Below are 18,531 nucleotides of genomic sequence, written 5' to 3'. Positions count from 1 at the left end.
AAGGAGAGCAGCACGCATGCGCATTTCGCAGTCAGTGTGCCGAGACTGCGCAAGCCGTCTCAGACCAAACGGCGCATGCGGGTTGCGAGTGCATACGGAGAAAATAGAAGCAGGAGGGTATTCAGCTCTTTGAACCTGCTCTGCTATTCATTATAATCGTGGCTAATGATCAAATTCAATATCCTGGTCCCACTTTCGCTCCCATATTCCTTGAGCCCCAAGAGCAATATCTAATTCTTGAAATCAATAGAACACAAAGAAAAATATTGGGACATTGACAATGTTTTTCTTCCAGTTTCCTCGAATAGCCTCCTTATCCATTAGTCACAACTCAGATAATATTACTCTGGAGGGCTCTTAAATTTTATTTCTTCAGATTCTGGCTAAAATACCTTGATTGCTATATAAAGACGTGTATTTCTACTGCTCCCTTCACAATTTTCACAGTAACTTAATTGTAGTCTTAATGTAAGCCTACTTCCGACACTAATAAATAATCTCATAACTTCGTAAAATGCTCAGCCATTGATGAAATACTTATGAAGTGTAGGCACAGCATGTGGGAAACATGGCAGCCAAATTACGCATAGCAAACTCCCACAAACAGCAGTGCAATAGTAATCAAAGTTTCAGTGACATTGGGGCATAAATAATGACAGTGGGACTGGGAATAACACACTTGCTGTTCTTCGAAATGTGCAGGGCAGACGTTTGAGTTCAATAAAAGCATCCACCTGGCAGAACAAACATTTGAGGATATTAAAAATGTTTATATCTCAGTGGAGCACTTTTTCAGTTTTGCACTGCAGCATCAGCATCATAAAATAGCAATATTGATAATGAGAAAAGTGATTGACAGAGTCAAAATTCATCCAATCCAATCAGGTGACACTGTGTGTGTTTCCCAATTGGCATCAGAAGAATTTTCAGTCTTTCGAGAAAAGTAACTTTCAGGCAGAGTGACCTTAATGTAATAGAATTATAGCCTGAGTTTGAAAGTGCTTAACTTAAGTCCAAAATGAAGTGTGCCTTGAATGAGATGTGATTGATGTAATATTAGTTCAAAGTTTATTTACTAGTGTCACAAGTGGGCTTACATTAACATTGTACTGAAGTTTCTGTGAAAATCCCCTAATAAGGAATAAAGTACAAAAAAAGTAATATTTGCAATTACCACCACAAAGCAGTAAGAAGGGGTTTTAGCATCTGCCTGTATGTAAACAAGTTCTTTCTCTGTCCACATATTTACACAAAGACTAGGAGACTGCAAATCAATTTTCTCTGTCAGTCCAAAGTATCTGCAGCAAATGGCAGCACTGAAGCTTCACACAACACTTCTCCAAAGTAGAACTCTCCTGTGTTTTATTGACACTTTGAAGAAAGGTATAAATGTAGAGTTAATTATCACGTGACAAAGCAGTCTGGCTGGAGTATTAAGCAGGCTTTACAGGAGATGTAACTTGGCTGTTTAGTACCCTGTGCAACTTCTGCAAATCCACCAGGGATTAATTTTGAGAGACACTAGTTACAGTGAAAGTTCTTATTTATTTGTTCAGGTGATGTGCACGTTGCTGACTGGGTCAGCATTTATTGCCCATCCTTGAAGGTAATTAAGAATCAACCACATTGCTGTGGATCTGGGGGTCACATGTAGGCCAGACCAGATAAGGACAACAGATTTCCTTCCCTAAAAGGCATTAGTGAACCAGATGGGATTTTATGACAATCAACATTGGTTTCATGATCATCTTTTAATTCCAGATTTTTTTCTATTGAATTCAAAGTTCACCATCTGCCATGGTGGGATTCGAACCTGGGTCCCCAGAACAGTGGATTTATTAGTAAGTAATACCAAAAAATGAAAGCCTCCCCCAATGCACAAAAATAAGTCACACATGTCAACAGGTTCGATTGCAATTTAACCTGAACACTACAATGAAAGAGTTAAGTTGCAGATCAGCTAGGATCTAACAGACTGCGATACAGGCTTGAGGGTCTGAAGGGCCTACTCCTGTTCCTGTGTAATCTCAATCTCTGTAATGGTCATCTGCCTTTTTAGGATTGATTTATATGATTTTGAATAAAGAGCAATGGATCATTTAGATCTTAATATAAGGTTACAAAATGTAAAGTTTCCAAATTTGCCGATGATACGAAGGTAGCTAGAAGGGCATGCTGTGACGAAGATATTGTGATTCTGGAGCGAGATATAGATAGATTGTGACTGGGCAAAAACCTGGCAAATGGAGTTTAAGGTCATGCACTTTGGTAGGAGGAATTAAAAACAAATTATCATAGAATCATAGAAACCCGACAGTGCAGAAGGAGGCCATTCGGCCCTTCGAGTCTGCACAGACCACAATCCCACCCAAGCCCTACCCCCACATATTTACCCGCTAATCCCTCTAACCTACGCATCTCAGGATTCTAAGGGGCAATTTTTAACCTGGCCAATCAACCTAACCCGCACATCTTTGGACTGTGGGAGTAAACCGGAGCACCCGGAGGAAACCCACACAGACACGAGGAGAATGTGCAAACTCCACACAGACAGTGACCCAAATGGAGTTATCCAAATTATCCAAATGGAGAGAGACTGCAGGTGAGTGAACTAAAGAGGGACCAAAGTATTCTACTGCATGAATCACAAAAAGCTGGCAAGCAGGTCCAACAAGTTAAGAAGTCAAATGACATTTTTTCCTTTATTGCAAAGTGGTTGGAGTTTAAAAATAGGGAGGTTTAATTGCAATTGTACAGGGTGTCCGTGAGGCCTCACTTGGAATTTGTGTAGGTTTGGTCCCCTGACTTTAAAAAGGATATAGTAACGTTGAAGGCAGTCCAAAGGAGATTCACCAGGCTAATTCCTGGGATAAGAGAGTTGTCCTATCAAGAAAGACTAAATAGTTTGGATCTGTATTCCTTGGCATTTAGATGAGGGGTGACCTTATTCAGACATATAGGATCCTGTTTGATAGGGTAGATGGTGAGATGTTTTCACTGATGGAAGAATTTCGAACTAGGGGAAATCGCTCCAAGATAAAGGGCCACTCATTTAAAACTGAGGTGAATAGAAATTTATTCTCTGAGAGTGGTGAATCTCAGAATTCTCTGCCCCAAAGGGTAGTGCAGGCTGAATGATTAGAAGTATTGGAGGTGGATAAATATTTGATAAATATTTGATCGGTCAAAGAATAGAGGGCTGTGGGGAAATGATACAGAAAAGTGGCTGAGGCTAGCATAGATCAGCCATGATCGTATTGAATGGCAGAGTAGGCTTGAAGGGCCTGGTGGCCTACTCCTGCTTCTATTGTGTTAAAAATTCAAATTATTCTCAGGTTTTAAAATATTTTTAATTGAAAAAAATCTCAAGGTTGAATTTCAAACCATTTCTTAAAAACATAATAAAATGTCAGAATTTCAGTAACAATCTGCCAAACATCAATACTTGTTACCTATTATCCAAGTTATTGTCTGACATACCGTAAACAGAAACTTAAGAAAGCTTTGTAACAACAATTGCAGTTCACACAAACATCAACACTTATGACACTCTGATTCTTCCAGGAAAAAAGGTTCTTTGGAATTTGCTTCCTGAGAAAGTGAGATATCGCCTGCTGGATTTTACAGGTTCAGTGCCTGTACATTACATATAAGTTGTTTCAAGAAGAACTCTCACTGAAGCTACTTTTCACAGGAAGCCACTCAATTTACTCATTTAACAACAAATGATTGTGCAGATTCATGCACAGCCTTCTGGCTTAAATCAGTCTTCAGAGGACGAACTAGAAGTTGGAATCAATACCTGGAGATTTCGTTGTTTGGTTACCATAATCAAAAATCACAAATCTTAAGCCAAACCCTTACCCCAAATCCTCAGCTCAAACCTTAAGGCCAAACCCTTCCTAGGTGACTTCGGATGTTGCAAGTTGAACCTACATTGATCTGTTCAATGATATCCGAGTCACACCTGAACTATTAGAAATATATAACTGCAGGTTTCTTGGGAACCGGAGAGGATGAATATACTCCCCTGACATCTATTACAATCACAACAACCCATACAGATTTGAGAATGGGTTTTTACACTTGAAGGAATTCTCACACTGCATTTCTATATCATTTCTCCAAACTTCACATTTCATCCTCCAACTTCCTCTATTTCCCCCTCCTGTCCTGAAGGTATTGCTGAATGCAGCAGATTTCCAGGCATGTGGTTGGGGACAGGGGGAGGAGGTATTTGTCAGGATAGGTCTTCATTTTAATGTAACAGTTTCATTTATTGTCTCAGGAGAAAAGTCCTAATTACTGGAAGAGAAAGAGTTCTTCAAGTTCCGGGGTTTGAAATAGTGTTTCAACTTGCAAATGACAGACAACTCCTGAGAAATACATATGGTTATGTCTGTTCAATATGGTATTAATACAGACTAAATTGCCCAATTATTAGATCCCTATCTTGATTGCATTTTTTCAGTAATCACTTTCTTGACATGTTTACTGTCATTATTATTATGGTAAGAAGTCTCACAACACCAGGTTAAAGTCCAACAGGTTTTTGGTGTTGTGAGACTTCCTACTGTGTTCACCCCAGTCCAACGCCGGCATCTCCACATCATTATTATTATGGCCATTATTTCCAATGTTCAGCCTCCTGGAACAACACTTTGGTCAGTCTGAATTACTCATTGTCAGGTGAATACACTTACAGACCATGAAAGATCACCGAGTCACAATGAGTTTATCGGCTGTAAACAAAGTTGAGGAACAATACTCTCACTGGATCAGAAACGTTCTCCAAGCTTACTGCAGGGAATGTTTCCCAAAACCGAGCGGACTGATTAATTAGCACTGTCAGGAAATTGCAATTTGTTCATTTCTCTTCCTCCTCCATGCTTGTATTGATTTCGTGACTGTGACAAGAACCCTAAATATTAAGTAGAGAGAAATTTTTGTCTCAGCAACTTTGAATTTGACATAAGAAAACAGTGAAAAATAAAAATGTTATAAATATTAAACAACCGGTCATCTCATGGAATGAAAGGCGCAAGTGACACTGTTCTCCCTGAGAAAGGGTGAAGGGAAGCTTGTGGAAAATACATTTATGGTGAACTCCACGGAGGACAAACTCGGGTGCTGTGAAAACTAAATTGAATGTGGGAGGTGAGACTAGAATTCACCCTTGTGTGTGTGAGGGAGGAGTGGGACTGGGCTAACACTAAACCCCTGTGGGGAAGGGTTCGAAGCAGGGCAGATGCAAACACTGGGCAAACAAGGCGGTGGCCTGGAGTGCCAAAATTTGTTGCGGGGGAGGCCAAATACTGAATGAACTATTCACGAAACTACATAAGCAATGGGAATATATGTATGTCAGTATATGTGGATTTATATCTATTGATATACATCCACATATACTGACATACATATAGATTTCCATGTTTTTAAATTGTAGTCTTGCCAAAATTTGGTATTATGTTCCTCACTCTGTTCATACAACAGTTTTACAAGTTTGTACATCTACATGACCATTCCAAAACTACAAACCAGCAAAGAATGTCAAAGAACAACATTCATTTTAGCCTGCCCTGTAATGATTGTGGCACAGTGGTTAGCACTGCTGCCTCTCAGCACCAGGGACCCAGGTTCGATTTCCGACTTGGGTCACTGTCTGTGGGGAGTCTGCATGTTCTTCCCTGTCTGCGTGGGTTTCCTCCGGGTACTCCGGTTTCCTCCCACAGTCCGAAGGACATGCTGGTTAGGTGCATTGACCATGCTAAATTCTCCTTCAGTGTACCCGAACAGGCGCCCAAGAATGGCGACTAGGGAATTTTCACAGCAACTTCACTGCAGTGTTAATGTACGCCTACTTGTAACAATAATAAATAAATAAAATGACTGTGTAAATTGCACATAAAATCATCCACTGACTATTGCAGGAACACATGTGCCGGAATTCTCCAACCTAGTCCGTGGCTGGCCTCTGGTCCTGCTACTGTGAATGGAGATTTGCCTGTGTGCCAAATTCTCTGTTCTCTCTGGCAGCAGTGGCGGGGGGATGCTACATCGGAGAATTGGGCTGTAGTATTTCATTCTATGAACCATATTACACATTATAACGTGCATTTCTATTGGAACATATATCATGAAGAATGTAGAACAATAATATTCTCTTCATTCATGTAAAGTAAATGTGCAATGTGCAATGAAAAATGTTTATTCACACCTTTGCAGAATTTTCAAAAAGTTCATTTTCGAAAGTTAATAAGGGTTTGCGGGGGTGGGTGGCGGTGAAATAGGAGTAGTAGGTAGGTCTGAGCATTTACTAACCTGATGATTCCCATTGTTTAGTTGGGTATGGTTCATTTGATTCTCCAGGAAAGATTCCATCAAACTGATATCTTGTGGGGTTTGTTCAACAGTCGACTCATGGGGCATCTGGAAAATAGATCAATGAAGCCATACCATGACCTGTCAAGATCTTGGAAAATTGGTATTACTGCACACGTACAGAAGATTCTTCATGTCCATTCAATATAATATTCAAGCTTTGTTTAATAAACTTAATCATACAATCTTGAAGATATCAATTCCTAATTTATGGCTGAGATGGTTTGGCCCAAGGGTAGGGAGGAGATAAATGAAGCATTCAAAGTATGTGAGGGAATGAGAGAGATGCTGCAATGTTTTTATCAAAATGCAAGCAGCTGTGCCTCAAGGAAAATAGGAGGAATGAGAAAAGAGTGGTGTTTTACCAATGAGATTGAAAGGAGTTTATACATGGAAAGGGCAGTGGGAACACCATCACCTGGAGGTTCCCCTCCAAGCCACACACATCCTGACTTGGAAATATTTTGCCATGCCTTCACTTGTCGCTGGGTCAAAATCCTGGAACTCTCTCCTTAACAGACTGTGGGTGTAACAACACCGCATGGACTTCAGCAGTTCAGGAAGCTGCTAACCACCACTTTCTCAAGGGCAATGAGGGATGGGCAATAAATGCTGGCCAAGCCAGCAATGCCCACATCCCATGAATGAATTTTTTAAAAATTACTAAGATCGTCAGCATGACACACAAGTCTGCAAAATCCCAAGGGATAGTTGGAAGAGGACATTTCATTCTTTTTAAATAATTCAAGATTTTTAATTCATAAAATGGATGAGGAACAGTGAATATCGAATCCTGAATGATATCTGACTGTTGTACAGGAATAAGAAACAGAATAATTCTCAGAGTAACATGATAGTGGAGAGTCTACTCTGACAACACAGTTAATGAATGATTCTCTGCTCAAGTTAAGAGCAAGAGAAGTAACCACTATTTTTAACAGATACATTCACCTAATAACTGAAAGCCTTACACCATTGACAGAAACTATTTGGAAGTAGGTTGTACCTACTCTGAGCCCAGTGGCAGCAGCAATTACTGGTATTCTTCAGCCTGCTACCTCTAAAAAGAGTGAGATGTATTAGAACAAAGAACAAAGAGCAAAGAAAATTACTGCACAGGATCAGGCCCTTCGGCCCTCCAAGCCTGCACCGACCATGCTGCCTGACTGAACTAAAACCCCCTACCCTTCCGGGGACCATAGCCCTCTATCCCTATCCTTTTCATGTATTTGTCCAGACGCCCCTTAAAACTCACTATCATATCTGCTTCCACTCCGCGGCAGCGTGTTCCAGACACCCACTACCCTCTGTGTAAAAAACTTGCCTCGTACATCTCCTTTAAACCTTGCCCCTCGCACCTTAAACCTGTGCCACCTAGTAATTGACTCTTCCACCCTGGGAAAAAGCTTCTGACTATCCACTCTGTCCATGCCTCTCATAATCTTGTAGACTTCTATCAGGTCGCCCCTCAACCTCCATTGTTCCAGTGAGAACAAATCGAGTTTCTCCAACCTCTTGTCATAGTTAATGCCCTCCATATCAGACAACATCCTGGTAAATCTTTTCTGTACCCCCACCAAAGTCTCCACATCCTTCTGGTAATGTGGCGACCAGAATTGAACACTATTCCAAGTGCGGCCTAACTAAGCTTCTATAAAGCTGCAACAAAACTTGCCAATTTTTAAACTCAATGCCCCGGCCAATGAAGGCAAGCATGCCGTATGCCTTCTTGACTACCTTCTCCATCTGCGTTGCCACTTTCAGTGACCTTTGTACCTGCACATTTGTACCTTTGTACCTGCAATTGCTTCACACAAAAGGTGGTGAGTGTCTAGAACAAGCTACCAGAGGTAGTAGTAGAGGCAGGTACAATTTTGTCTTTTAAAAAGATTTAGACAGTTACATGGGTAAGATGAGTATAAAGGGATATGGGCCAAATGTGGGCAATTGGGATTAGCTTAATGGTAAAAACTGGGCGGCATGAATAAGTTGGGCCGAAGGGCCTGTTTCCATGCTGTAAACTTCTATGACTCTACACCCAGATCCCTCTGTCTATCAATACTCTTCAGGGTTCTGCCATTTACTGTACATTTCCTATCTGTATTAGACCTTCCAAAGTGCATAACCTCACATTTGTCCGGATTAAACTCCATTTGCCATCTCTCCGCCCAAGCATCCAACCTAGCTATATCTTGCTGTATATATTAAGTTGTTTTTGTGTACACCCGAGCTATGACTGTACCCAGATCCCTCTGCCTATCAATACTCTTAAGGGTGCTGCCATTTACTGTATATTTCCCATCTTTATTAGACCTTCCAAAATGCATTACCTCACATTGGTCCGGATTAAACTCCACCTGCCATCTCTCCACCCAATCGATCTATATCCTGCTGTATCCTCTTATGGTCCGCAAATCCACCAACCTTTGTGTCGTCCACAAATTTACTAATCAAACCAGTTACATTTTCCTCCAAATCATTTATATATATATATATTACAAACAGGAAAGGTCCCAGCACTGATCCCTGAGGAATGCCACTTGTCACAGCCCTCCATTCAGAAACGCACCCTTCCACTGCTATGTCTTCTATGACTGAGCCAGTTCTGTATCCACCCTGCCAGCTCACCTCTGATCCCATGTGACTTCACCTTCTGCATCAGTCTGTCATGAGGGACCTTGTCAAAGGCTTTACACTGTTTCACACGCTGAGATGTCTTTCTGAAGGCCATGTGGACAACATCTACTGCCCTACTGCCCTACCCTCATCAATCATCTTCGTCACTTCCTTGAAAAACTCGATCAAGTTAGTGAGATACGACCTCCTCTTCACAAAACCATGTTGCCTCTCGCTAATGCATCCACTTATTTCCAAGTGGGAGTAAATCCTGTCTCAAAGAATCCTCTCCAATAATTTCCCTACCACTGATGTAAGGCTCACCGGCCTGGAATTACCTGGATTATTCTTGCTATCCTTCTTAAACAAAGGAACAACATTGGCTATTCTCCAATCCTCTGGGACCTCATCTGAAGAAGGGGCTTGGGGCTCCGAAAGCTTGTGTGGCTTTTGCTACCAAATAAACCTGTTGGACCTTAACCTGGTGTTGTTAAACTTCTTACTGTGTTGACCTCCCCTGTAACCAGTGGGGATACAAAGATTTCTCTCAAGGCCCCAGCAATTTCCTCCCTTGCCTCTCTCAGTATTCTGGGGTATATCCCATCAGGCCCTGGGGACTTGTCTATCTTAATGTTTCTTAAGAACCCCAATACCTCCTCCTTTTTGATCTCAACATGACTCAAACTATCTATACACCTTTTCCCAGATTATTACACACCCTTTCCCAGATTAATGTGCAATAAGTGGAATTGTAACCCCCACAGGACAGGCTGAGTGTTCTGGGCAGGGGTGGAGATGAAATTTAAATTTTGAAACCCAACTCTAACCTACCACAAACATACCTACCGCCACGTCACGCAGAGCATGTTTGAGGATAGGCAAGTATTCTGCTCCAGAAAGACATCTCAGCGTGTGAAACGGTTTAATGAGGCCACATGTCCCAGAATTTAGCAGTCTTTTAGATGTAACAGTGGTGTGCTGGATTTCCCAAGTTTCAGGAACTGAAGGCCATGAGAGTGCCTGAATTCAGTTGTTCAATGCTTCTTGCAGCAAAAAGGGACAAAAGGATTAGGAATGGTTTCCCCCCACAACCATGAGCCCCGGTCCTCCAAGCTAACCCTCCTGCAACTGAACTCTCTCTCCCTATGATGCACCAAACCGGTCTCCCTCACAATACAACAGTATCCCTCATGTGATCAAATACAGACACCAACTCCCAGATCTCCAGGCTAGCTTACGATCTGATGAATTCCCCCCCCCCCCACACCAATCTTGATCTCCTCCCTCTTCTCTGATCCCCTAGCTGCAGCCTTTCAGCACAGGCTTTCCCAATCACAATGTGGCTGGCTCCCATCAGTTTAAAGAAATTCAAACAAGATCATGCATCACCCCATACAATTCACATACTCAGGTTTCCTCTCACAGTCCAAAGACGTGCAGGTTAGGTGGATTGGCCATGCTAAATTGCCAATTAGTGTCGGAGGATTAGCAGGGTAAATATGCGGGGTTACGGGAATAGGGTCCGGGTGGGATTGTCGTCAGTGCAGACCCGATGGGCCGAATGGCCACCTTCTGCACTGTAGGGATTCTGTGATTCCATGTGATTCTATGCTCTGCAAATCCATCGCTGCCTACACATAAATATCAGGGTCAATGAGACTGCAGCCTTTCAGTGGTCAAGCACCATTCACAAAGGTAATCTCAGCATTCCAGACAAAGAATCACTCTTTTTGAAAGAGTACATAGGATTATGTAAAATATGTAGCACTGATTCAGGTCATTCCGGTGTTTATGCTCCATTCAAGCCTGCTCTCCTCTTGTCTCAACTGCCTTTCTAGCTCCCTATTCCCTTCCACTTCACGTGCATGTCTAGTTTGCCCTTAAATGCATCTGTACTATTTGCTTCAACCACTCCCTGTGGTTGCGAGTTCCACATTCTCACTACCATTTGGAGAAATAATTCCCCATTGGATTTCCTGGTGACTATCTTCTAATAAATAAGATGGAAGCAGGGAGGTTGTTTCCACTGGCAGATGAAACTAGAACTAGGGGGCATGGCCTCACAATAAGGGGGAGCAGATTTAGGACTGAGTTGAGGAGGAACTTCTTCACCCAAAGGGTTGTGAATCTGTGGAATTTCCTGCCTAGTGAAGCAGTTGAAGCTACCTCACTGAATGTCTTTAAGGCAAGGATAGATAAATTTCTGAACAGTAAAGGAATTAAGGGTTATGGTCAATGGACTCAATGAGTGGAGTTCAGTCCACAAAAAGATCAGTCATGATCTTACTAAATGGCAGAGCAGGCTCGAGGGGCCAGATGGCGTACTCCTGCTTCTAGTTCTTATGTTCTTATTATGTTCTTATTTATGGCCTTAGTTCTTCACCACACGAGGAAACATTCATTCTGTGTAGAGGTGCTTACAACCACTGTCAGATATGGTTCTGCTCCACTAAATGTTTCTATAACCTCAAGTACCCAAGAGTTCATTATTTAGCATATCTGGTGAGATGATAGCAGACTTACCAGTATTGGAGGTGCTCGGAATTGGTAGCTGAAAGGATAATACAGAAGATTTATACAAGAGGCAGCATACAGGTCAGCATAGCGCATCAGCTGACTGGCAAACAGCGTCTGCCTGGAGCCACATCTTAATAAACTTCCCATCTTTCCGTAGCACATGTCCATCTCATGGGTCACCGCCTAGAAGCATGTGGAAAATGTAAAGACTGAATTTCAAGTATAAAAAGGCACCCCATCTCCCTTCAGAACATTGCCTCCAAAACACAACCCAACCTCTCACAAGATAAGCTTGTGACAAAAAGTTTGTGTGAGAAGAGCTCCATTGATCTTCCTCTCCCAGAATACCAGCTTTACCATTCTGATTACAAGATCATGTTGCTTCTTCAAAGGACTCCATAGTCACCCATTTTTTTCTGACAACCCTTTTCAGATATTTCTCACCTTCAGTGTTAAACAAGGCTTCCACGCACCTGATCTAAACTTAATTTCAAAACCCTGAACCTGCGCCCTCCTTTGCACTGGCTTGGTGTTTTTGAAAATCTTGTTCTGAGTTTACTTTCTTCAGCACATTCATTCCTGTATACATCTCTGTAAAATCTTCACTGAGATATCTAGTTTTGATTACAAAGGCCATTAGTTTTGATTACAAAGGCCATAAATCAAGTTGCTCCTTATGGCTTTTCCCACAAACTCATAAGATTAGCACCGTACGCCTCACAGGCCTGGATGAGCCCAATTAGATCACTGGTGATGTATGTGGTATTCATTAAGACTGGAACAAAGTACGACTTCTGGGAATCTTGACACAATTGACTGGTAACCTCCAGCTGACACTGTGTAGCCCTGGTGTCAGTTTACATTGCTAGCTGTCTTTCAATTAATACTAGGCACACCCAGGAATGGTAGTTAGTTAAAATAAACAATACTAAAATCGAAACTGCAACCCAGCTCCAACATGCCGACGTTTCAGGTTTAACAGAATCATGTTTGGAAATCTGTGAGCAACCTCAATGAGCGGAGGCGGATAGGTACTTATTACAGAAATAAATTATGTTCAGAGATGTTAATTGTGTCTTTTTAGGTTGAATTTCATTAACTAAATGTCTCCAGCACAGGTCTCTGAAGGAGAATCACGCATTTCAGCCAATCCCTTATCTGCAGCTTGAATACTTGAACAGCTGTTATGTCCCAGGTTTCTACCATTCGATAACCAATGCGAACTGCACAGCTTACCTTTATTTGTTTCCGAATTGAGGAAATATCAGGGTATTCATTGCTGCTGCTGTCCAAATGCCTAAAACAACAGAATAAGTTAGGGCCATCTCAACAATAGCCTAATTTTATCTACATTACAGCTGCTCAGGATGTCAGACAAAAACTTTGTTCACAAGCTAATGCACATAGACACACTTCGATAACTGCATCTTCAGTATCACTGACACAAGTAAAAACCCTTTGGTTTTTAGATACTTTTTTCGATAGCATTTCTGATGAACATGTTAGCAGGTGAGAAGTCACCAGCATTTCAAAAGGTGTTTCACAGGATATGAATCCCAATAACGAAATTAGCAGTTGTAGACAGACCAAAAAGAAATACATCATCTTGCTCTTAGGGGTAGACGTTGGTACCATTTCGGCAAGGCATACATATGTTAATGTCAGAATGAACAGAAGCCCAGGTAACAGACAACCAAATCTATAAACAGTATCTTCAAAGGAACACAATGATATAACTGGCAATTTTTCTGTGGAAGCAGGAGGCAGCATTCATCTATCAGCCTGAGGTGCAGAGTCCAGCTAGCTGCCGTAAGCTGGTGCTGGCTAGCAAGAGTGCAGAGTACTTTTGTGGAGGCAGTTAAAACCCATATCTTCGCTGAACCAAGAAGAGATATTCCCCAGAATAACTACTCATCGTATACAGTGTGGTAACTATAAACTGGCCGTTACTTATAGATCTGTTAGATTGGATGTTGTTTGGGGAGAGGGATGTCCTAAAAGAGTTCAGGTCTTGTAAACATATTTTGGATCAGAAGGGTAATTCCTACTTAAACTGGATGGATGTATTTCGTAGTCTTGTACATAACTGTCTTAGATTATTGTAGTCCTATTCATGTATGTGTGTCTTTTCTTTATTGCAATAAATAGTTTTTAATCAGTGTTATACTATGGCTGACACAAAAACAGAAAATGCTGGAAAATCTCAGTAGGTCTGACAGCATCTGTGGGGAGAGAATAGAGCCAACGTTTTGAGTCTATATGACCCTTTGTCAGAGCAGCTCTGACGAAGGGTCATCTAGACTCCAAACGTTGGCTCTATTCTCTCCCCACAGATGCTGTCAGACCTGCTGAGATTTTCCAGCATTTTCTGTTTTTGTTTCAGATTCCAACATCCGCAGTATTTTGCTTTTATTTCATTATACTATGGCTGGGCTGGTAACTGTTCTCACTGGGTATCACACATGGCCCCTTACACTGTTCCTGTGGAGAAAACCACGCATCACCATGAGCCAGTGCTTCCATGTTGGGACACGCTCGCAGTTAACATGAGTTGGGTTTGTGAAATATTCTTAAAGCTTAAAAGCTGGTAACCACTTTTAGACCTGAGTCAGGGCTGCTCCGAGCCAGACCATTCCATGCCAGATTTCTGTGAGCCGATTTGCCTCTAATTTGATCAGTTCTTTTTAATTGCAAATACCTATCCTGCCAATGGGGATTCAGTTTGCTGATCTGCAATCTTGGTGCTTCCTGAAAACAGTTCCGAGATCTCAAATTCAAAAATTCATTGCTCACTTACTTGTAAAGGTCAGCTACAAATATATCCAGGTTACGAAGTTCTTCAAAAAGAGCTGTGAGAAAGGACAGGAAAGGCTGAGACACTGCTTAATATCATACCTAGCTACGTTGTTCAAAAGCACACAACAAATTACATTTATATATTGTCTCAACTCCAGAAAATCATCTGTAGATTGTTATAGAAATGGAATGAGACAAAAAATAGGTGCCAAGCCAAAGAAGGAGATATTAAGATTGCTAACTAAGGACTTGGTCATTGGGGTGGTTTTAAGGTCTAAAAGGAAGAGAGAAAGGTGAAGATGTAGAAGTGTTCAACAAGGGCATTGAGCCAAGTTGGTTGAAAGCACAGCTAACAATTGTGGGGCAAAAAAGAATTGGAGATGCATAAAAGGATCAAATGGTATGGAGATAGACAGGGGGAGGGTTCAGGGTTGGAGGAAGCTCACAAGATAAGCATGGGACAAAGCCATGAAGAGATTTAAACACACAGATAAGAATTTTCAATTGGAGTCATTTGGGGACAGGGATCCAATATAAGATTACAGGGATGGTCAGGGAGGGAGATTTGGTGTGGGAGAGGATAGGAGGAGCAGAAATTAGGATGAGCTAAAATTTTTGGAAACTGGAGAACGGGAGGGCATGAAATTATTGAGACTGGAGTTAACAAATGCATGAAGATGTTTCATCAGGAACGATAGAGTTGGGAGTTATTGATGTACATGTGGAGACTGACCTCATGTCTTCAGATGAGGTCAGGAGGGCATAACGTGTCAATCAGGAAAAGAAGGGAGCCAATGGCAGATTAAAGGACCCCAGAACACAAAATGCTCTCGCTACAGTCAGATAGGTAAGAGCGGAACCAAGTATGGGCAGTATCACTGAGCTGAACAACATAGGCAAGGCATTGGAGGAACATAGGGTGGTCAACTGTATAAAAGTTGCAGAGAGGTCATGGGGAATAAGGAGGGCGAATGCACCATTGCTACCCACAGAGAATGTCATTTCTAACTTTGCTGAGTTATTTAATGCGAGGGAAGAAAAATTTTATTGTGATGATTCAGTCACAGAGCGAAAGATGAGTATAGATTTGGGAAGTGATCACAACTTTGGAGGAGCCATATTTTGTGATGGAAAGCTGGACCACTTGTGTGTTGGAAGTCCTCATACACTCAATTCTGTACTTCTGATTTGAGGGTGTGAAGATAAAAGGGCCACAATATGGGTACATGTCCAGTGGAAATTGAATTTCAGCTGAAAATCACTCATATGACAACAAATGGACTGTCTGCTCTGCACTAAATTCAGAAGTCAGTATCTTTTTACAAAACTAGAACGGTTGAAAGTTGGATGGAGCTCTGATCCCACTTTGATTGGACTTACCACTCTTCTCTGTCCAAACCCGTAGCTCATGTGCCAGTTCAGGTACAACCAGGAATGTCCTCCAGCCCTGTCGCTTCTTGGATTTAAGGATATCTCCAAAGATATGATCTCCAATGTACAGAATCTCTTTACCCTTCACTCGCAGCAGATCACAGATCATATCCGAAGACCCTAGGGCAACATTAGCAGGTGTATCTTTAATCAACTCATTGTGTCCAAGACTCAGTAAATCACCAAGTCTATACGTTAAACAACAATCCAGAAATTGCACTGGCATTACAACACATAAACAGGCCATTTGGCCCAATCTATCCACGTCAGTGCTGATCCTTTAAATAAGTACTCAGCCTAATCTCATCGTCTCCTCTCTTCTCAAATTCCCTTATTCCCTTTACTTAAACAACTATAGCTATCCTATTCTTCAATGTTCATTTGGTTTCTGTTTCAATCACTAAGTGTCGTGATGCATTGCACAGTTTCACAACCTTCTATGTAAAATATTCTTCCTCCTCTGTAATAAATTTCTTGCAACTAATCTTAAATCCTTGGTCCTAGTTGAGCAGTCACCTCTCCTCTTTGGGTTGGACCTCTTTAAAAAATAGAGACCGATGATTGAATTGAACTGTCAAGATTGTGAAGAGCTCAAATCATGAGGGCATAAGTTCACTCTAGAATTTTTCAGATGACTCGATTTCCCACTCTGCCACCAAATGGTTGGTGGGAAAAGTATCCTTGTCCCTCAACTATTTAACATTCTGTGGAGTATTAATTGGAGGCAGTTTGTCGGCCCCTATTTGAGGAAGAACTCTCATCTCAGAGAATCGGGGGGTTTTGTCCCAGCCAGAGTAATGGGCACTGCTGGAACTATACCAATTTACACCAATTTCCCGTGTGCCAGGATCCTGGGATAATTAGGTCTGGAGTCTCTCGTGGACCAGGAAAGGAGGATCGGGGAAGATGGGGTTGAGGGGACTGGGGGAACCAAAGGCAGAGGAGACACCTGGATGGAAACAGACCTTAGGGAAAGTGGGGGACCCAATCAAGAGGGCCCAGAGGGATGCCCCCACCGTCCCTGGATCCCTACTCACCCAAGGTCTGAATAGGCTAAACGGTCAGGCTTTCACCACCCCACACATTCTTCACCTCCTCCCGGCAGTCTAAAGATTGCGGGCAGATGGGAAGCGGCCCTTAAGAAAATGATTACCCTTTATTATTAATTTATTGCCTGTGGAGTGATTTGGATCCTGAAGATGTGAAAAATATTATAAGCAAACAATGCATTCCTGATACAATTTACGGTGACTCATGCTGGCTATAAGGAACACTGAGTACCTGATCTCTATGTAGCAGAAAACCTGATTGCCAATTGCCGAAGAACAACTAGTTACATCCTCTTCGAAGGAAGGATGTTGGGGGAAGGACAACAGGTGAACTATCTTTGAATTCTAGGTGGTTCCACGGTGATGGCAGGCTCGTATTCTGATCCCTGGACCAAGAGGATCTTCTGTACTCCAGGGCTGAAGACTGACCAGGCAGTAAAACAGTCTGGACCTTTCACCACGAATTGGCATTCTTCCCATCGGCTGCAGATAACTTTCCCAGCCGACAACTGGAAGCTTTCCAGTGCTCTGTTCTTTAAATTTCAGCAGTATTCCTGCACACACTTGTTAGCTCTGCCGAGGCTTTTGTAACTTGGTAAATGGAGTGCACCCAAATGAAGAATGGATGTGAACTTTGTATCAAGCAAACAAAAATTATCCCTATGGATATTTCAGTAGCTTGTTTAAAATATCTTAACAGGGTTATCAGGTGTATCAGATGTTGTACAGGTTCAAGGTGTTTCTTTTAGGGAGGAAATATATCTAAGCCAATGTTTGCACATGCATTGGGAGGGGCCTCAGTCTAATGTGGCATTGAAACAACAGTTAGTATGTGAAGTTAGTTCTTCAGTTCAGTGACATGACTGGAGGCCAGCAGGAGTTATTCAAATATTTGAAGTACATTTTTGTAATAATTCATTGCAACATTCTGCAGAGTGTTGACTTTTTTGCCCTCATGTGCAAGGCATTCATGATGCTGCTGAGAGAACATATGCAATTGTTTAAGAGGCAACCTGACAGCCAAGGGGACTCACCTCCAGAATAAACAATACCATGTTGCAAAGGACCTGTGTAGGTGCCAATTCGAAGTTTCCCAGATTCCTGCAATTTAATGCGAATATATAAATATTCTGCAATGCTCAGCTGAAAACACAAAGAAGATTTTGAAATATGACAGTTCATGTGTAAATGTATGTAATTTATTTTGCCTTGTTTGTAATTTCTGGCGTCAGGACAGAATATTGCACTCAGCTCAAGAACCTTCAGCAGAACGTATTTATTGGCAGAAGCTAACCCATACGGTACACATAATAGCCAGATTTCACCAAAAAATACAAATGTCAAAGACAAAATACTGCTGCTGCTAGGGAAATGAACTAATTGCATTGCTCAACATGCATTCAATGGGCTAAATGGCCTTCTTTGTCATTTATGACTCCCAAACTCGACTTCTGAATTGAGCAGAAATCTGTTCTGAAGTCTCAGACAATCTGCAAGAAGAAACTGTCCTGAGTCAGTGGGAAGGAAACAGAGCTTTTCTAATGCTTACTTCTGCCACTGAAGCAAATCTCAATTACTCACAGTGTCAACCTGTCTGAGTACGGTTCCTTCGCCAAAGAAAAGTGGTTTTCTTGTGTCTACCACAATCAGGTCAAAGTAGGAATGCCAGGAGCACTGCTGACAAAGAAAACAAGAGAGCATCAGATTTCAGAACTCGCTGACCTTCATTGGCTCCCAGTCT

At 41.8% G+C, this 18,531-nt stretch overlaps 1 protein-coding gene across 22 annotated transcripts in view; it reads right to left on the bottom strand.

Moving 5' to 3' along the window:
* Positions 1-3,311: 3,311 nt before the first annotated feature.
* The window catches only part of LOC144510141 (cytosolic purine 5'-nucleotidase-like), a 92,533-nt gene continuing 77,313 nt past the window's right edge, over positions 3,312-18,531 (bottom strand). For 10 of the 22 annotated variants that reach the window (XM_078239505.1, XM_078239504.1, XM_078239511.1 and 7 more), the window contains 8 exons: positions 18,372-18,467; positions 17,825-17,891; positions 15,691-15,861; positions 14,312-14,363; positions 12,751-12,811; positions 11,521-11,697; positions 6,322-6,429; positions 3,312-4,921 (listed from right to left, as the gene is read on the bottom strand). In XM_078239505.1, coding sequence (XP_078095631.1) covers positions 4,868-4,921; positions 6,322-6,429; positions 11,521-11,697; positions 12,751-12,811; positions 14,312-14,363; positions 15,691-15,861; positions 17,825-17,891; positions 18,372-18,467 — 786 coding nt within the window. In that variant the 3' untranslated portion in view covers positions 3,312-4,867. Of the gene's footprint in view, positions 4,922-6,321; positions 6,430-7,391; positions 7,442-11,520; positions 11,698-12,750; positions 12,812-14,311; positions 14,364-15,690; positions 15,862-17,824; positions 17,892-18,371; positions 18,468-18,531 lie in introns of all 22 variants that reach the window. The other 12 variants (XM_078239519.1, XM_078239503.1, XM_078239514.1 and 9 more) reach the window with 6 other exon arrangements.

This window comes from Mustelus asterias, chromosome 22 (assembly GCF_964213995.1).
Source record: "Mustelus asterias chromosome 22, sMusAst1.hap1.1, whole genome shotgun sequence".
NCBI classification, from domain to species: Eukaryota; Metazoa; Chordata; class Chondrichthyes; order Carcharhiniformes; family Triakidae; genus Mustelus; species Mustelus asterias.
The sequence above is the reverse complement of the archived record's forward strand: the minus strand, read 5'-3'. Positions and strand labels throughout refer to the sequence as shown.